This window comes from Ovis canadensis, chromosome 3 (genome assembly GCF_042477335.2).
Source record: "Ovis canadensis isolate MfBH-ARS-UI-01 breed Bighorn chromosome 3, ARS-UI_OviCan_v2, whole genome shotgun sequence".
Taxonomy (NCBI): domain Eukaryota; kingdom Metazoa; phylum Chordata; class Mammalia; order Artiodactyla; family Bovidae; genus Ovis; species Ovis canadensis.
In genome coordinates, this window is record NC_091247.1 from 188,197,619 (window position 1) to 188,213,855 (window position 16,237).

General features: G+C 38.9%; 1 protein-coding gene across 2 annotated transcripts in view; it reads left to right on the forward strand.

Moving 5' to 3' along the window:
* The window catches only part of PKP2 (plakophilin 2), a 90,798-nt gene that overhangs the window by 18,296 nt on the left and 56,265 nt on the right, over positions 1–16,237 (forward strand). For both annotated transcript variants that reach the window (XM_069585377.1, XM_069585378.1), the window contains exon 4: positions 9,947–10,082. In XM_069585377.1, coding sequence (XP_069441478.1) covers positions 9,947–10,082 — 136 coding nt within the window. The remainder of the gene's footprint in view (positions 1–9,946; positions 10,083–16,237) is intronic.

Sequence of the window (16,237 nt, forward strand, 5' to 3'; positions counted from 1 at the left end):
TCTGACTTAGCGACCCCATGGACTGCAGCCTACCAGGCTCCTCTGTCCATGGGATTTTCCAGGCAAGAGTACTGGAGTGGGGTGCCATTGCCTTCTCCGCAAGATGTATTAAATGCCTGCTATATTGTAAGATTTGTGCTTGGTCAGTTTTAATGAAATGATTCTAACAGTAACAGAACTATTGCTTCACCTTCTGCACAGCTGGCACTCTTCTCTTCTTCCATCTCTGTCCTCATGCTTCCACCACCTTGTCACTTCCCAGGCTGCCATCCACTCACTGCAGTATGACTTTAGTCCCCAACGTTTTTGAAATAGGCTCCCCACAGATCTACCAAAGACTGCTCTAATGCTACATCTGAAGCAGACACATAATTAGCACCTGTATTAGTCTGTGGGCAGCATTTAATAAACTGTGAAATTCTCTCTTCCCTAGGTTGTCGGGACACCAGCTTCTCCTGGTTTCTTCTAGCCATGCCTTAGTCTTCCCTGCAAGGACTTCTTTGCATGCCCGAGGAAGTCATCTTCATCAGCCCTTCTGTTTTGGTCTTGGTGCTCTTCTAAAGAGGCCCTGCATACTGCACTCACATCCTGTGATTCCCAATGTTGCATTTTCATCTCTGTCCTCTATCCTCAACTCTAAATTTGTGTGTATTTCTAACAACCTCATGGACTCAGTATGTTCAAAATTGAATTTATCAGCTCTTCCCTGCCTTCTATTCCTGACCATCTCCTCATACTAAAGTCCTGTCATTTACAAACCTGGGAGTCATTCTTGTCTTTTCCCTTCATAGTCACATATCACCAAGCTATTATTTTTAACTCCTTAATGGGTCATAAATTTTTACCCTCTTTCTGTCTCTATTGCATAGGTCTCTCTGCCTCTGGTCTTACTCTCAACCATTCTCTAAAACTGTTAGATTGATCTTCGAAACTCTGATGATTCCTCTCCACAACTTATAATCTTCCCATAATTCCACCAAACCATTGTGCTTTTTAGCATGGCACACAAGGCCCATGTTTCCACCTCCGCTTACACTCTAGTCTGATTTCTTTCTACTCTTTTTCACCCTTCATCGTCACCATCCCCCAAAACACGCCTGAACACTCAAACCACCTTGAACCTCTTGCTTTTCTTGTTGTTGTTCAGTTGCTAAGTTGTGTCCGACTATTTGCAACCCCATGGACTATAGCATGCCAGGCTTCCCTGCCCTTCACTATCTCCCAGGGTTTGCTCTAACTCATGTCCATTAAGTCAGTGATGCCATTCAACCATCTCCTCCTCTATCTCCCTCCTTCTCCTCCTGCCATCAATCTTTCCCAGCTTCAGGGTCTTTTCCAATGAGATGGCTCTTCACGTCGGGTGGCTGAAGTATTGAAGCTTCAGCTTCAGCATCTGTCCTTCCAGTGAATATTCAGGGTAGATTTCCTTAAGGGTTGACTGGTTTGATCCTCCTTGCTGACCAAGAGACTCTCAGGAGTCTTTTCTAGCACCACAGTTCGAAAGCATCATTTCTTTGGCACTCAGCCTTCTTTATGGTCCAACTCTCACATCATATATGACTACTGGAAAACCATAGCTTTGACTATATGGACCTTTGTCAGCAAATGGATGTCCCTGCTTTTTAATACGCTGTCTAGGTTTGTCATAGCTTTTCTTCCAGGGAGGAAGCATCTTTTAATTTCATGGCTGCAGTCACGGTGATTTTGGAGCCAAAAAATGAAATCTGTCTCTGCTTCCATTTTTTTTTTCCCTTCTATTTGCAATGAAGTGATTGGACCAGATGCCACAATCTTAGTTTTTTGAATGTTGAGTTTTAAGCCAACTTTTTCACTCTCCTCTTTCACTTTCATCAAGAGGCTCTTTAGTTCTTTTGTGCTTTCTGCCATTAGAGTGGTATCAACTGCATTTCTGAGCTTACTGATTTTTCTCCCTACAGTCTTGATTCCAGCTTGTGATTCATCCAGCTCAGCATTTCTCATGATGTACTCTGCATATAAGTTAAATAAGCAGGGTGACAATATACAGCCTTGATGTATATTCCCAATTTTGAACCAGTCCATTGTTCCATGTCCAGTTCTAACTGTTGCTTCTTGACCTGCATACAGGTTTCTCAGGAGACAGGTAAGGTGGTCTGTTATTCCCATCTCTTGAAGAATTTTCCACAGTTTGTGGTGATCCACACAAAGCCTTTAGCACAGTCAATGAAGTAGAAGTAGATGTGTTTTGAAACTCTCTTGCTTTTTCTATGGTCCAACAGATGTTGGCAATTTGTTCTCTGGTTCCTCTGCCTTTTCTAAATCCAGCTTTTATATCTAGAAATTCTCGGTTCATGTATTATTGAAGCCTAACTTGAAGGATTTTGAGCATTACCTTGCTAGCATGTGAAATCAGCAGAATTGTATAGTAGTTTGAACATTCTTTGGCATTGCCTTTCTTTGGGATGAAAAGTATTGATTCACTTATTTTATTTCTTTTTATCTTTGTGCCTTTTTTCTTTCCTTCCTTTCTTTCCCTCTTTCTTCCTTCTTGTCTTATCTACCTACCTGATCTATTTATTCCCAGCAGCTATTTTTTGGCTGGCTAATCATGACTCTAGATTTACCTCAGTTACCACCTGACCACTTACCTCGGCAACTAGGTGCTCCAGATAGTTGCACTGTGTGGGTGTCTGTACTACAGAATAATACATTGTGGTTATTCATTTACCTGTCTGCTCTCTCTCTAATTTTGAGTTATAGTTTTAATAGAGAAAATTTTATTACAATAATTAATCATGTTCCAAGAATAGGAGAAATACTTGGGATCAAGAAATTTAAAATAAAGGGCAAGAAATCTATTCTTGATGATTCCCAAAGTTGCCATCCTAGAGAACAGAAATCAGAGAAATGACCACTTCTTGAATATGTTGCTATGTATGGAAAGGAAAGGGGGTCAGGGATATTTCCTATAATGATCAAGGTGGCATCCATATCTGGTTCTCTTCCTCCTTTGATGTGTCCCATGGCTCATTTCAGTTCCCCAGGCTGCCCCCTGAGTACACATGCTCTGCTTTCTTATGCCTTGCAGTGTATCACATTTCAAGCTCTATCCAGTGCCTATATATGGAATTCAATTTTTTCACAAAGTCCCACATGTGAAGAAGTGTTCTTTCACATTTGTGGAACATTCCTTATAGAATAGGAATAAAACTATACTCTCTAAAACTGTAATCCTGCATAATGACAGAAGACATTAAACCATGGGTCTTTGTTTCTAAAAGAAGAATGACTGACCAGTTTCTAATGTAGCTGAAAATCAAAACACTGGAGTAGAAGATAGATAGTAGCTGCTCTAAATCAGACTATTGAAAAAGATTTAAGAAATGACTAAGTAAAACACTGTAATCAGTTTCATGAAAATATTATTTCTGTACATATGACGGACTGGTGGTTCAGCAAATGAATATTAGGTTGCTTCGCCATACCCAGCACTTCAGTAAGCACCATAGAGATAAAAATTTAATGAGATATATGAAGGTCTAGAGAAGATCTGTGGAAGAAGGCAATGGCACCCCACTGCAGTACTCTTGCCTAGAGATTCCCATGGACTGAGGAGCCTGGTGGGCTGCAGTCCATGGGGGCACGAAGAGTTGGACACAACTGAGCGACTTCCCTTTTACTTTTCACTTTCATGCATTGGAGAAGGAAATGGCAACCCACTCCAGTGTTCTTGCCTGGAGAATCCTAGGGATGGGGGAGCCTGGTGGGCTGCTGTCTATGGGGTCACACAGAGTCGGACACAACTGAAGTGACTTAGCAGCAGCAGAGAAGATCTGTAAAGAAGAAAATAAGGCACATCAAGTGCTAGATTGTACTAGTGTCTATAGGAATTCAAAGAACAAAAGAGTGGTGCTTTTGCATTAGCTCAGTTCAGTTGCTCAGTCGTGTCCGACTCTTTGCGACCCCATGAATCGCAGCACGCCAGGCCTCCCTGTCCATCACCAACTCCCGGAGTTCACTCAGACTCACATCCATCGAGTCAGTGATGCCATCCAGCCATCTCATCCTCTGTCGTCCTCTTCTTCTCCTGCCCCCAATCCCTCCCAGCATCAGAGTCTTTTCCAATGAGTCAACTCTTCACATGAGGTGGCCAAAGTACTGGAGTTTCAGCTTTAGCATCATTCCTTCCAAAGAAATCTCAGGGTTGATCTTCAGAATGGACTGGTTGGATCTCCTTGTAGCCCAAGGGACTCTCAAAAGTCTTCTCCAACACCACAGTTCAAAAGCACCAATTCTTTGGTGCTCAGCTTTCTTCACAGTCTAACTCTCACATCCATACATGACCACAGGAAAAACCATAGCCTTGACTAGATGGACCTTTGTTGGCAAAGTAATATCTCTGCTTTTGAATATGCTATCTAGGTTGGTCATAACTTTTTTTCCAAGGAGTAAGCGTCTTTTCATTTCATGGCTGCAGTCATCATCTGCAGTGATTTTGGAGCCCTGCAAAATAAAGTCTGACACTGTTTCCACTGTTTCCCCATCTATTTCCCATGAAGTGATGGCACCAGATGCCGTGATCTTCGTTTTCTGAATGTTGCGTTTAAGCCAACTTTTTCGCTCTCCTCTTTCACTTTCATCAAGAGGCTTTTTAGTTCCTCTTCACTTTCTGCCATAAGGGTGTTGTCATCTGCATATCTGAGGTTATTGATATTTCTCCCAGCAATCTTGATTCCAGCTTTTGTTTCTTCCAGCCCAGCGTTTCTCATGATGTACTCTGCATAGAAGTTAAGTAAGCAGGGTGACAATATACAGCCTTGATGTACTCCTTTCCCTATTTGGAGCCAGTCTGTTGTTCCATGTCCAGTTCTAACTGTTGCTTCCTGACCTGCATACAGATTTCTCAAGAGGCAGGTCAGGTGGTCTGGTATTCCTATGTCTCTCAGAATTTTCCACAGTTTATTGTGATCCACACAGTCAAATACAGCTTTGGCATAGTCAATAAAGCAGAAATAGATGTTTTTCTGGAACTCTCTTGCTTTTTCGATGATCCAGCGGATGTTGGCAATTTGATCTCTGGTTCCTCTGCCTTTTCTAAAACCAGCTTGAACATGTGGAAGTTCACGGTTCACGTATTGCTGAAGTCTGGCTTGGAGAATTTTGACCATTACTTTACTATCATGTGAGATGAGTGCAATTGTGTGGTAGTTTGAGCATTCTTTGGCATTGCCTTTCTTTGGAATTGGAATGAAAACTGACCTTTTCCAGTCCTGTGACCACTGCTGAGTTTTCAAAATTTGCTGGCATATTGATTGCAGCACTTTCACAGCATCATCTTTCAGGATTTGAAACAGCTCAACTGGAATTCCATCACCTCCACTAATTTTGTTTGTAGTGATGCTTTCTAAGGCCCACCTGACTTCACATTCCAGGATATCTGGCTCTAGATGAGTGATCACACCATCGTGATTATCTGGGTTGTGAAGATCTTTTTTGTACAGTTCTTCTGTGTATTCTTGCCACCTCTTCTTAATATCTTCTGCTTCTGTTAGGTCCATACCATTTCTGTCCTTTATTGAGCCCATCTTTGCATGAAATATTCCCTTGGTATCTCTAATTTTCTTGAAGAGATCTCTAGTCTTTCCCATTCTGTTCTTTTCCTCTATTTCTTTGCATTGATCACTGAAGAAGGCTTTCTTATCTCTTCTTGCTATTCTCTGGAACTCTGCATTCAGATGCTGGTATCTTTCCTTTTCTCCTTTGCTTTTTGCCTCTCTTCTTTTCACAGCTCTTTGCATTAAGAGAGGGAGACAAAGGTGAGTGACTGTGTCTCTGGTTTGATCGCCAGTGAAGTTTGTCATGTAGAGCAGCACAGAACAGAAAAGATGTCATATTAACTTCCCTTCACATCCTCTTAGTTACCTGCTTCTTTAGTTCTTTGATTATTCAGGCCTCTTTCAACTATATCTTTCTTTCTATTTTTAACAGCCCAGTTCACAACTTCATTGCTTCAGCTAAGACTTTTGTAATGCCCTCAAAACTGTCTCTAGAAACTCATATCCACTCTAAAGTCACCTTTATGAAGCAGTGCTTTCATCACACCTAAAATCTTTGTGAGGTAGGAGGGTTTGCATTTCCTAAGCATCTGACAACACGAGGGAGCTCTTCATTCATCATTTGGTGTTTGCTTGACCTTCAGAGCTGTTCTGATATCTGTGAACCATCCTGGGGTAGGGCTGTGTTGTTATTGTCAGGAATATGGTTGCTGAGGGATTGCATACCAAAAAAAAAGGTACATGTTTTTAATTTTTTCCTATAATTACTCATATTCTGACCAATACTTTACACTGCTTCCTGTTTACATTTTTATGATGAAGGTATTGACATCATATTAACATATTAACTAAAGTGGTTCAAAAGACTCACTATTGGAGAATACATTCAGTGGATAATGGAACCCAGGAACAACTGCTTGTCCTGATCCTTCCCTTCCCAACCCTTTCTCCCAAGCCACATTTCTATAGGCTTCAAGAAATGTTTTATAAGTGAGCAGAAAGGGAAGGAGGAGGGAAGAAAGGGAGGCAGAGAAGAAAGTAAGGAGGAAGAGAGAGATTGAAGGAAACCAAAAAGGAGCCTGCAAGGCCTTGCCTGGGTACAAAATTCCCTCCATGTCCCCCGTTTCTTGTTTGAAGAAAGGCTTTAGTCTCCTAGGCTTTCTCTAAGACCCAAAGAGCAAGAGCTTAAGCAGTTAATGATTATAACATGAGTCACAGGACTCCTGGTTCACCCTGAGGACTATAGATAACAATCTGACATGTATCTTAGAGTTGTTTTGCAGAAATTAGGATCCCTAATCATGGTGGATGGTGACTACATGCTCACCACCAGCACCTTGACCCCATACTGGTTGGAACCAGAAGGCTGTGTGTTAAGATTCCTGAAACATAATTCTGTTACCCCACTAGGAATCAATCAGAAGAATATCCACAAACTGACTAGGCACCTTGCAACCCTCACCCCTAGTTTTCCTTTTAAATATCCTGTCCTGACAGCCATCCTGTTTTTTGAGCGTGAGCTGCCCTTTCTCCTTGCTGGGTGTCCTATAACAAACACTGTACTTTCCTTCAGCACAACCCAGTGTCATTAGATTAGCTTCGCTGAGTGTTGGGTGAGCAGACTCCAGTTCCACTGGGTAAAGAGAGAATGGAGGAGGAAAGGAATAGCTTTAGCTGGGGATAGGAATACAGAAGGGATGATATTTGAATTGAGTCTTGAAGAATGATAAGAAATAGGTAGAAGGGTGGGTTTCCTAGAAACATCAGAGAGAGTGGCTTGTGAAGGGCATGCAGCATTTAGAGAAGGATTAAAAGTCAGGTGTGATTGGAGGAAGAGTTAGTCCATCAGGGGAGGGAGAGGAGATGGGGTGGAGGATGGCAAGAGAGAGAGCCAGACTGAGGTCAGAACATATGCTGTGCTATATGGTTAGACTTTACAGACAGTAACACAACAGAAAATTGATGCCCTGACAGCTGTGGCAGACGTTCTTGTTGAGGAAGTCTTTGTTCTGTTTGGGAATTGTTTTTAGTGATAAATTAAAGTAGCATTAGGTTGGCTGGCAGTGAATGAAGAACTTCTTTGTGAATCATGTTCAGGAAAATAAAGGATTAGAGTAATGGAATTATTTGTTGGTTGGGAAATTTTGGTTTGGATGGGAAATTTTGTTGGGAAATTCAAACTTTCTTGAGTCATTTATGACTTATGAAATGGATTAATGGCTAAATCTTAAAAAAGAAGTATTAAACAGAAGGCTATTCTTAGCTTATGAATGCTGTCTCATCAACTTAAACACCTATAGTGGTAGATGGTGAAAGACTTAAAATTTTTTTGACTTTTTATTTCCCTGTAATTGGAGTCCATGCCTGTGAAATATTTCCATCTTTTTAAAAGGGAGTTTATGTTAAATAAAAGTGATTCAGATTCTAGTTTTAAAGGTAATAGCCTACATTTTTACCAATTAAATTGACTCCTGAGGCATAAAAGTTTAAAATATGAGATCATTATATAATTCTCAGTATAGATGCCAGAACTGCTTCATTTTTAATACCCTTATACTCATGAGGTAACACTTCTATGTTTGGACATGTGTTTCAGAAGCAGTGGGAATTAGTTTTTAGTCATGAAGCCTGTTACTCTTATCCTCTCACCTGTGCCACACCCATTCACACACAGACATGCCACTCACAACATGAAAATCCTCCCCTCAGTGCATAGGTGCATGTATTGGTGGGTTAGCCTGATGTAAGAGAGAATTTCTTCACAGTGCTTGCTAGCAGATGCTGGAAAATACATTCCCATAATGTCTTAGAAGTCTCTGTTAACTGAAATGAATCAGTTGTGATCCTCTTTGACACCGAAGAGAACCCTAGGTCACTTTTAAGGCATGTCTTTAGCCACAGTCCTAAGGTGGTGCCATCCTCAGTGTGGTTTCTCTGAGGTGATACTTTGTTGTTGTTATTCAGCCGCTAAGTCATGTCAGACTCTCTGTGGCCCCATGGACTGCAGTATGCCAGGCTTCCTTGTTCTTCAGTATCTCCTGGAGTTTGCTCAAATTCATGTCCATTGAATCAGTGATGCTGTCCTAACCATCTCATTCTCTGTCCCCCTCTTCTTTTGCCTTCAGTCTTTTCCAGCATCAGGGTCTTTTCTATGAGTGGGCTTTTCCAATCAGGTGGTAACAGTATTAGAGCTTCAGCTTTAGCGTCAGTCCTTCCAATGAATATTCAAGTTTGATTTTCTTTGGAATTGACTCATTTGATCTCCTTGCAGTCCAAGGGACTCTCAAGAGTCTTATTCAGCACCACAGTTCAAAAGCAACAATTCTTTGGCACTCAGCCTTCTTTATGGTCCAACTCTCACATCCATACATGACTGCTGGAAAAACCATAGCTTTGACTGTACAGACCTTTGTAGGCAAAGTAATGCCTCTGCTTTTTAATATGCTGTCTAAGTTTGTCATAGCTTTCCTTCCAAGGAGCAAGCATCTTTAAAATAAATAAATAAAATTTTAAAAATAAAAAAGGAAGTACAAATACACCTTGGTAATAGGCTGCCTAAACTTAGTCACCCTCCAGGGAGAAATAAAATGGGAAGGGGAATTAATGCCACTCTTGTGAGGCATTTGGGAGTTATTGTTTTATTCATAGCAATTTTATTTATTCTCTATAAATTATCTTCTCAGTATCAAACTATATCAGATTTTATCAATACTGTGTGCATTTGCAATTAGTCGAGGACAAAGTATGTTACTTAGACTGTACCTGGATGTCATTACAATGGTAACAGGTTGTTTATTAAATTGTATTTAAAAGGGGCTTTTTATTAATATTATTCCATTTAATCATTATCTTTCCTGTTGGATTCTGTCATAACTTATTTTAACCAAACAAACTCAGTTTTCCTGGCTTACACTGTTTATATACTACTGTATTCATTAAATAGTAGCACTTTTAGAATGCTTCTTTTAAAACTTATTCTCAGGTGTAATAACAGATTTTAAGCAGCTGTGAGAAAAATATAAAAATTTTTGAGGGAAGGTATTTAACTTTCAGGTATGAGATTACCAAGGTAGGGATAATTTTTAATTTCTGTGACCAAATTTCTTTTAAATTTCATGTCAGATACATTTATATTTCATGTGAGACATATATGTATCTTAAATAGAGAGAAATTTCTTCTCAATTCAGTAGTGTCCTCAGAAGCTAGTCTAACCAGAAGTGGAGTGTTTCTGCTGCTGGATTCCTATACGTTCTGACCTCAGAAGCTAATTTTTCTTTTGCCTGAACGGGAGCCAAGGCTCAGATGTTCTAGGTGCTTCCTGATATTAGGCAGGTTATCCCCTGGAGGATCAAGTTGACAGGCAGGAGGGAGCAGGTTTGGAATCTTGCTGAATCTGTGATTGTTTGTCTAGGAATGTAGACACGGAGATGACTCTGGAGCGAGCAGTGAGTATGCTTGAGGCAGACCACACGCCACCGTCCAAGATTCCTATTGCAGCTACTTTCATACAGCATGAGTGTTTCCAGAAATCTGAAGCACGGAAAAGGGTGAGTGTATCATCTCAAGTCTGGTGCAAAGCAAGCATACTTTCATATCTATTATGGTGATCCTGCAAACTGAAACCAAATTTAATTTAATATTTGAAATTATTGAATTTTGGGCTTCCCAGGTGAATCAGCTGGTAAAGAATCCGCCTGTAACGTGGGAAACCTGGGTTTGAACCCTGGGTTGGGAAGAGCCCCTGGAGAAGGGAACGGCTACCCACTCCAGTATTCTGGCCTGGAGAATTCCATGGACCGTACAGTCCATGGGGTCCCAAAGAGTCGGACACAACTGAGTGACTTTCACTTTCATTTTTTTCATGTCAATCATAGCTTATTTTTAAAATTAATTAAATAATTAAAAATAATCTTATTGAGACCTTTTAATCTAAAAGGAAATATACACTGATTACCAAAAAAATTTTCTGCAATCCAGAAAATTAGAGCATGAATGACTACATGTACCTCTCCCTTCTTTGTCTGACCTTTCCCTTTAGAATCATCTCCAGAGATAATTGTTTATAGCAGTCTGTGTATTTTCAGGTTGTTTTGAGAGAAGAGGAGAGAGAGAGAAAATGAGTGTACATTTTAGGCTATTGTTTTCTATATTTAAAAAATATATTAAATGTGAGCAATGTGTTCTAAGCTTTTATTTTCCTTAAACAGTTTCTTTAACATTACAACAATGACTCAATGAATAGCTTTATGCATATATCTTTTGGCATTTCTACCAGTGTTGCTATAGGACAGATCCTCTAAGATGGAATCAATAGGTCACTTTGTTTTAAATGATATGTTTGTAGGGGGGAAAAAATCACAGTTTAAAAAGGTACGCAGTGAATAGAAGTTTTTCTCCTACTCCAAACCCCAGTCTAGGCCTCCATCTCCCTCTTTTTCTCTCAACCTCCCATTCTCTGTCCTCTTCCTCCCCTCCTTCTCTCTTTGTCTCTCACATCAATTTTAAGGTACCTTTCCAGAGATAGTTTATGCATGTAGAAGCAGTTATTGGATGGGTTGATTGAATATCCTTTCTGTTTTAAAATAAAATCACAAATGGTAACAGGTTACTTACAATGCTCAGTACTTTGTTTTAATTTAACACTGTATCTTGGAAATCTTTCAGTATATATTACCCCTACCTTCATTCTTTAAAACTGCTACCTACATAGATTTTTTTAAATTTATTTCTTTTTAATTGGAGAATAATTACTTTACAATATTGTGTTGGCTTCTGCTATACATCAACGTGAATCAGCCGTAAGTGTACCTATGTCCTCTCCCTCTTAAACATGCTTCCCACCCCATCCCACCCTTCTAGGTTGTCACAGAGCACTGGATTTGAGCTCCTTGTGTATTTTACCTATGGTCGTGTATATGTTTCAGCGTTAACTCTCAATTCATCCCACCCTCACCCTCCTCTACTGTGTCCTCAAGTCTGTTTTTTATGTCTGTGTCTCCTTTGAAGTGAAGTGAAGTGAAGTCGCTCAGTCATGTCCGACTCTTTGCGACCCCATGGACTGTAGCCTACCAGGCTCCTCCCTCCATGGGATTCTCCAGGCAAGAGTACTGGAGTGGGTTGCCATTTCCTTCTCCAGGGGATCTTCCCGACCCAGGGATCAAACCCGGGTCTCCTGCATTCCAGGCAGACGCTTTAACCTCTGAGCCATGCAGGTCAGGAAGCTGCCCTGCAAATAGGTTCATCAGTCCCATCTTTCTAGATTCCATATGTGTGTGTGTGTGTGTGTGTGTGTGTATTAATTAAAACCGCTACATAGATTTCTCTTGTATAAATGCACTAATTTTGTTTGTTCTGTTTTTTAACAGTTTTATTAAGGTTAAAAATGACAAAATTTTTGATACATGTTTTGATACAGTGAAACCATCATTACAATCAATACAGTGAGCAAATTCATTACCTCCAAAGTTTCCTTGTGCCCCTTGGTAATCAGTACATCCTACCCCTCCACGACCTACTTCCCATCCCCAGGCAGTCAATGATCTGCTTTCTGTTACTATAGATTAGTTTAATTTTCTAGAATTGTATATAAATGGTATCATAGAGTAAATACGCTTTTTTTTTGTCTGAATTCTTTTACTCAGCTTAAATCTTTTACGGTTGTGTGTATCAAAAGGCGTGGGTATGTGTGTATGTGTGTGTGGCTGAGTAGTACTTTGTTTTGTGGTTACCATAATGTGTTTATCCACTTACCTGTCGATGGGCATTTGAGTTTTGGCTATTACAAATAAAGCTGCTATGAACATATGTTTACAAACAAATGTTTTTATTTCTCTGAGGTAAATACCTTGAAGTAGAATACCTGGATAATATTGTAGTTGTTTGACTTTTTAAGGATTTGCCAAACTGTTTTACAAAGTAACTATACCATTTTACATTCCCATTAGTGATGTATGAGAGTTCTGGTTCCTCTATGTCCTAACACTTGATATGGTCAGTCTTAATTAGAGGCAAAATGTAGTAGTTTTTCATTGTGGTTTTAATTTGCATTTTCCTAATGACTAAACGTTGAGCATCTTTTCATTTGCTTGTTATCTATATATTGATACCTTCTTTGGTGAAATGTGTTTTCAGATCTTTTGCCTGTTTTTTTATTTAGGTCTTCTGTTTTCTTATTATTGAATTTTGATATTTCTTTATAGATTCTGGATATAAGTCTTTTTTCATATGTATGATTTGGAAATATTTTCACTCGGTTGTGTTCTGTTTTTTCATTCTTTCAACAGTTTTAAATTTTGATGGAGTATAATATATCAGTTTTTTCCTTGTGGATCACACTTCTCATGGTGTATCCAAGAAATCTTTCTGTTCTCAAAGGTCACAAAAATAATCTCCTATATTTTCTTCCAGAAGTTTTTTTAAGTATAAGACTTTATAGTTGAATAGTCCATTTGTGATTAATCTTTGTATGTATTGCAAGATGTTTACCAAAGTTCCTTTTGTTAAAACATGTATATCAATATATGCAATTGTTTAGGCAGGATTTGTCAAAGATTATCCTTTTGGTACTGAGTTATTTTTGTACTTCTCTTGAAAAGGAATTAATCATATACATGAGTTTAATTCTGGACTATGCATTCTATCCCATTGACCCCTATCTTTATACAAATACCATACTGTCTCGATTACTATAGTTTTATATTAAGTCTTGAAATTAGGTACTGTTAGTCCTCTGACTTTGTTCTTTTTCAAATTATTTTGGCTGTTCTAGGTTTTTTTGCAGTTCCATTTGAATTTTAGAAATAAACTTGTCAATTTCCATATTTTAAAACCAACTGTTGGGATTTTGTTTTGAGGTTGAATTGAATCTATAGATCAATCTGTGGAGAACTGACATCTAAACAAGTCTTCTGACCTCTGAACATGACATATTTTGCCACTTATGTGGGTCTTTAGTTTCTCTCAGCAGTGTTTTTTGGTTTTTACTCTAGAGATCTTTCATGTCTTTTGTCAGATCTGCCCTTAAAGTCCCATATTTCTAGATGCTTTTATAAATGGTCATGGTTTTTTCATTTTAATTTTTGATAGTTTCATGATAGTAGATAGAAATTCAGTTCATCTGTTGATTTTGTATGTGTGTTATTACTAAATTTACTTATTAGCTCTTATAACATATTTGTAGATTCATCATATTTCTACATAGAAGATCATACCAGCTACAAATAAAGACAGTTTTTTTTTTTCCTTCCCAGTCTTCTTTGATTTTGTGCTGGCTAGCACCTCCAGTACAGTGTTAAAGAGAAGAGTGGATGTGTTGCCCTGTTCCTGATCATAAGGGAAAGCATTCAGTTGTGCTTTCGTTCTTAAGCATAATTTTTACCTGTAAGGTTTTTTAGTTGTTTTTTTTTTTTTGAGGAATTTGATATGGGGGATTTTTGTTGCTTTTCTTTTCTTTTTTTGGAAGAAAGGGAAAGGCTTGTACTTTAATATTCTTAATAACAGTTTTTCCTGCTTTTTGTTTTGTCTTTTGTGTTTTTTTAATTGAGATATAATTGGCATATAACATATTAGTTTTAGACATACAATATAATGATACAATATATGAATGTATTGTACAGTGATCAGCACAATAAATCTGGTTACCATTCATCACCACACATAGTTATGAGATTATTTTTGTCATGAGAAGTTTTAAAATCTACTGTCTGGCAACTTTCAAGTATGCAGTACCATATTATTAGCTATAGTCATCAGGCTGTACATTACATCCCCAGAACTATTTTATGTTACAGCTGTAAATTTGTACATTTTGACCCCCTTCACCCAGTGTACCCTCCCTCAAACTCCCTCCCCAACCTCTGGCAACTGCCAACCTGTTCTCTGTATCTGTGATTTTGTCTTTGTTTTGTTCTGTTTGTTTCTTAGATTCCAGATGTGAGTGAGATCATAGGGTGTTTGTCTGTCTCTGACTTATTTCACTTAACATACTGCCTTTAAGGTCCATCCATGTTGTTGCAGTGACAATAATTGCTTCCTTTTTATACCTGAATAATATTCTGTATATATATGGAATATATATGTGTATACACACATACACCACAACTCCTGTATCTACTCATTCATCAGTGGATACTTAGGTTGTTTCCATGTCTCTATAAATAATGTTGTAGTGAACATGGGGATTCATACATCTTTTTGAGTTAGTGTTTTTGTTTCCTTAGGATAAATACCTTTAATTAAAATTGCTGCATCATATGGTAGTTCTCAGTTCAGTTCAGTTCAGTTCAGTCGCTCAGTTGTGTCCAGCTCTTTGAGACCCCATGAGCTGCAGCACGCCAGGCCTCCCTGTCCATCACCAACTTCTGGAGTTCACTCAAACTCACATCCATTGAGTCGGTGATGCCATCCAGGCATCTCATCCTCTGTCGTCCCCTTCTCCTCCTGCCCCCAACCCCTCCCAGCATCAGAGTCTTTTCCTTCGCATGAGGTGGCCAAAGCACTGGAGTCAACACTTCGCATGAGGTGGCCAAAGCACTGGAGTTTCAGTGGAGTTTTTCTGGAACTCTCTTGCTTTTTCCATGATCCAGTGGATGTTGGCAATTTGATCTCTGGTTCCTCGGCCTTTTCTAAAACCAGCTTGAACATCTGGAAGTTCACGGTTCATGTATTGCTGAAGCCTGGCTTGGAGAATTTTGAGCATTACTTTACTAGCATGTGAGATGAGTGCAATTGTGTGCTAGTTTGAGCATTCTTTGGCATTGCCTTTCTTTGGGATTGGAATGAAAACTGACCTTTTCCAGTCCTGTGGCCTCTGCTGAGTTTTCTAAATTTGCTGTTCTACTTTTCATTTTTTGAGGAACCTCCATACCATTTGCCAAAGTGTGCCAATTTACATTCCCACCAGTGGTGTACAGGGTTTCCTTTTCTCCACGCCCTTGCCAGTGCTGTTATTTCTTGTCTTTTGGTAGTAGCCATTCTAACAGGTGGGAGGTAATCATCTCATTTTGGTTTTGATTTGCATTTCCTTGAGGATGAGTGATGTTGAATATCATTTCATGTATTTTTTGGCCATCTGTCTGTTTTCTTTGGAAAAATGTCTATTATTGCCCTCTTCTCATTTTTTAATCAGGTTGTTTAGATGTTGACTTGTATGAATTATTTATATATTTTGTATATTAACCCCTTATCAGATGATTTGCAGTTATTTTCTGCCATTTATAGGATGCCTTTTTCATTTCTTTCAGATATTTTTTGGATGTGGGCCATTTATAAAGTTCTTAGTGAATTTGATTTAGTGCTTCTGTTTTATGGTTTAGTATTTTGACCACAAGGAATGTAGAATCTTAGTTCCCCAACCAGTGATCAAACCCATACCCTTTGCACTGGAACATGTAATCTTAACCACTGGACCACTATTTCTGCTTTCATTGCTTTTTTCTTCATGTGTCAAATCCAGAAAATCATCACCATTACCAAGGTCAAGGAACTTATAGCCTATATTTTCAGGAGATTATAGTTTCAGGTCTTAACATTGAAGTCTTTAATCCATTTTCATTTGATTTGGGGGTATGGTATAAGATAGTTATATTAAACATGTTTGGAGCTAAGTTGTCCACCAGGAAGGGATATGGAACAAACTTGTCAAGGGCTGCACTTGCTGCATATCTGTTTTCAACTCCTGTAGAGGACTAATTTTCCCAGGAGG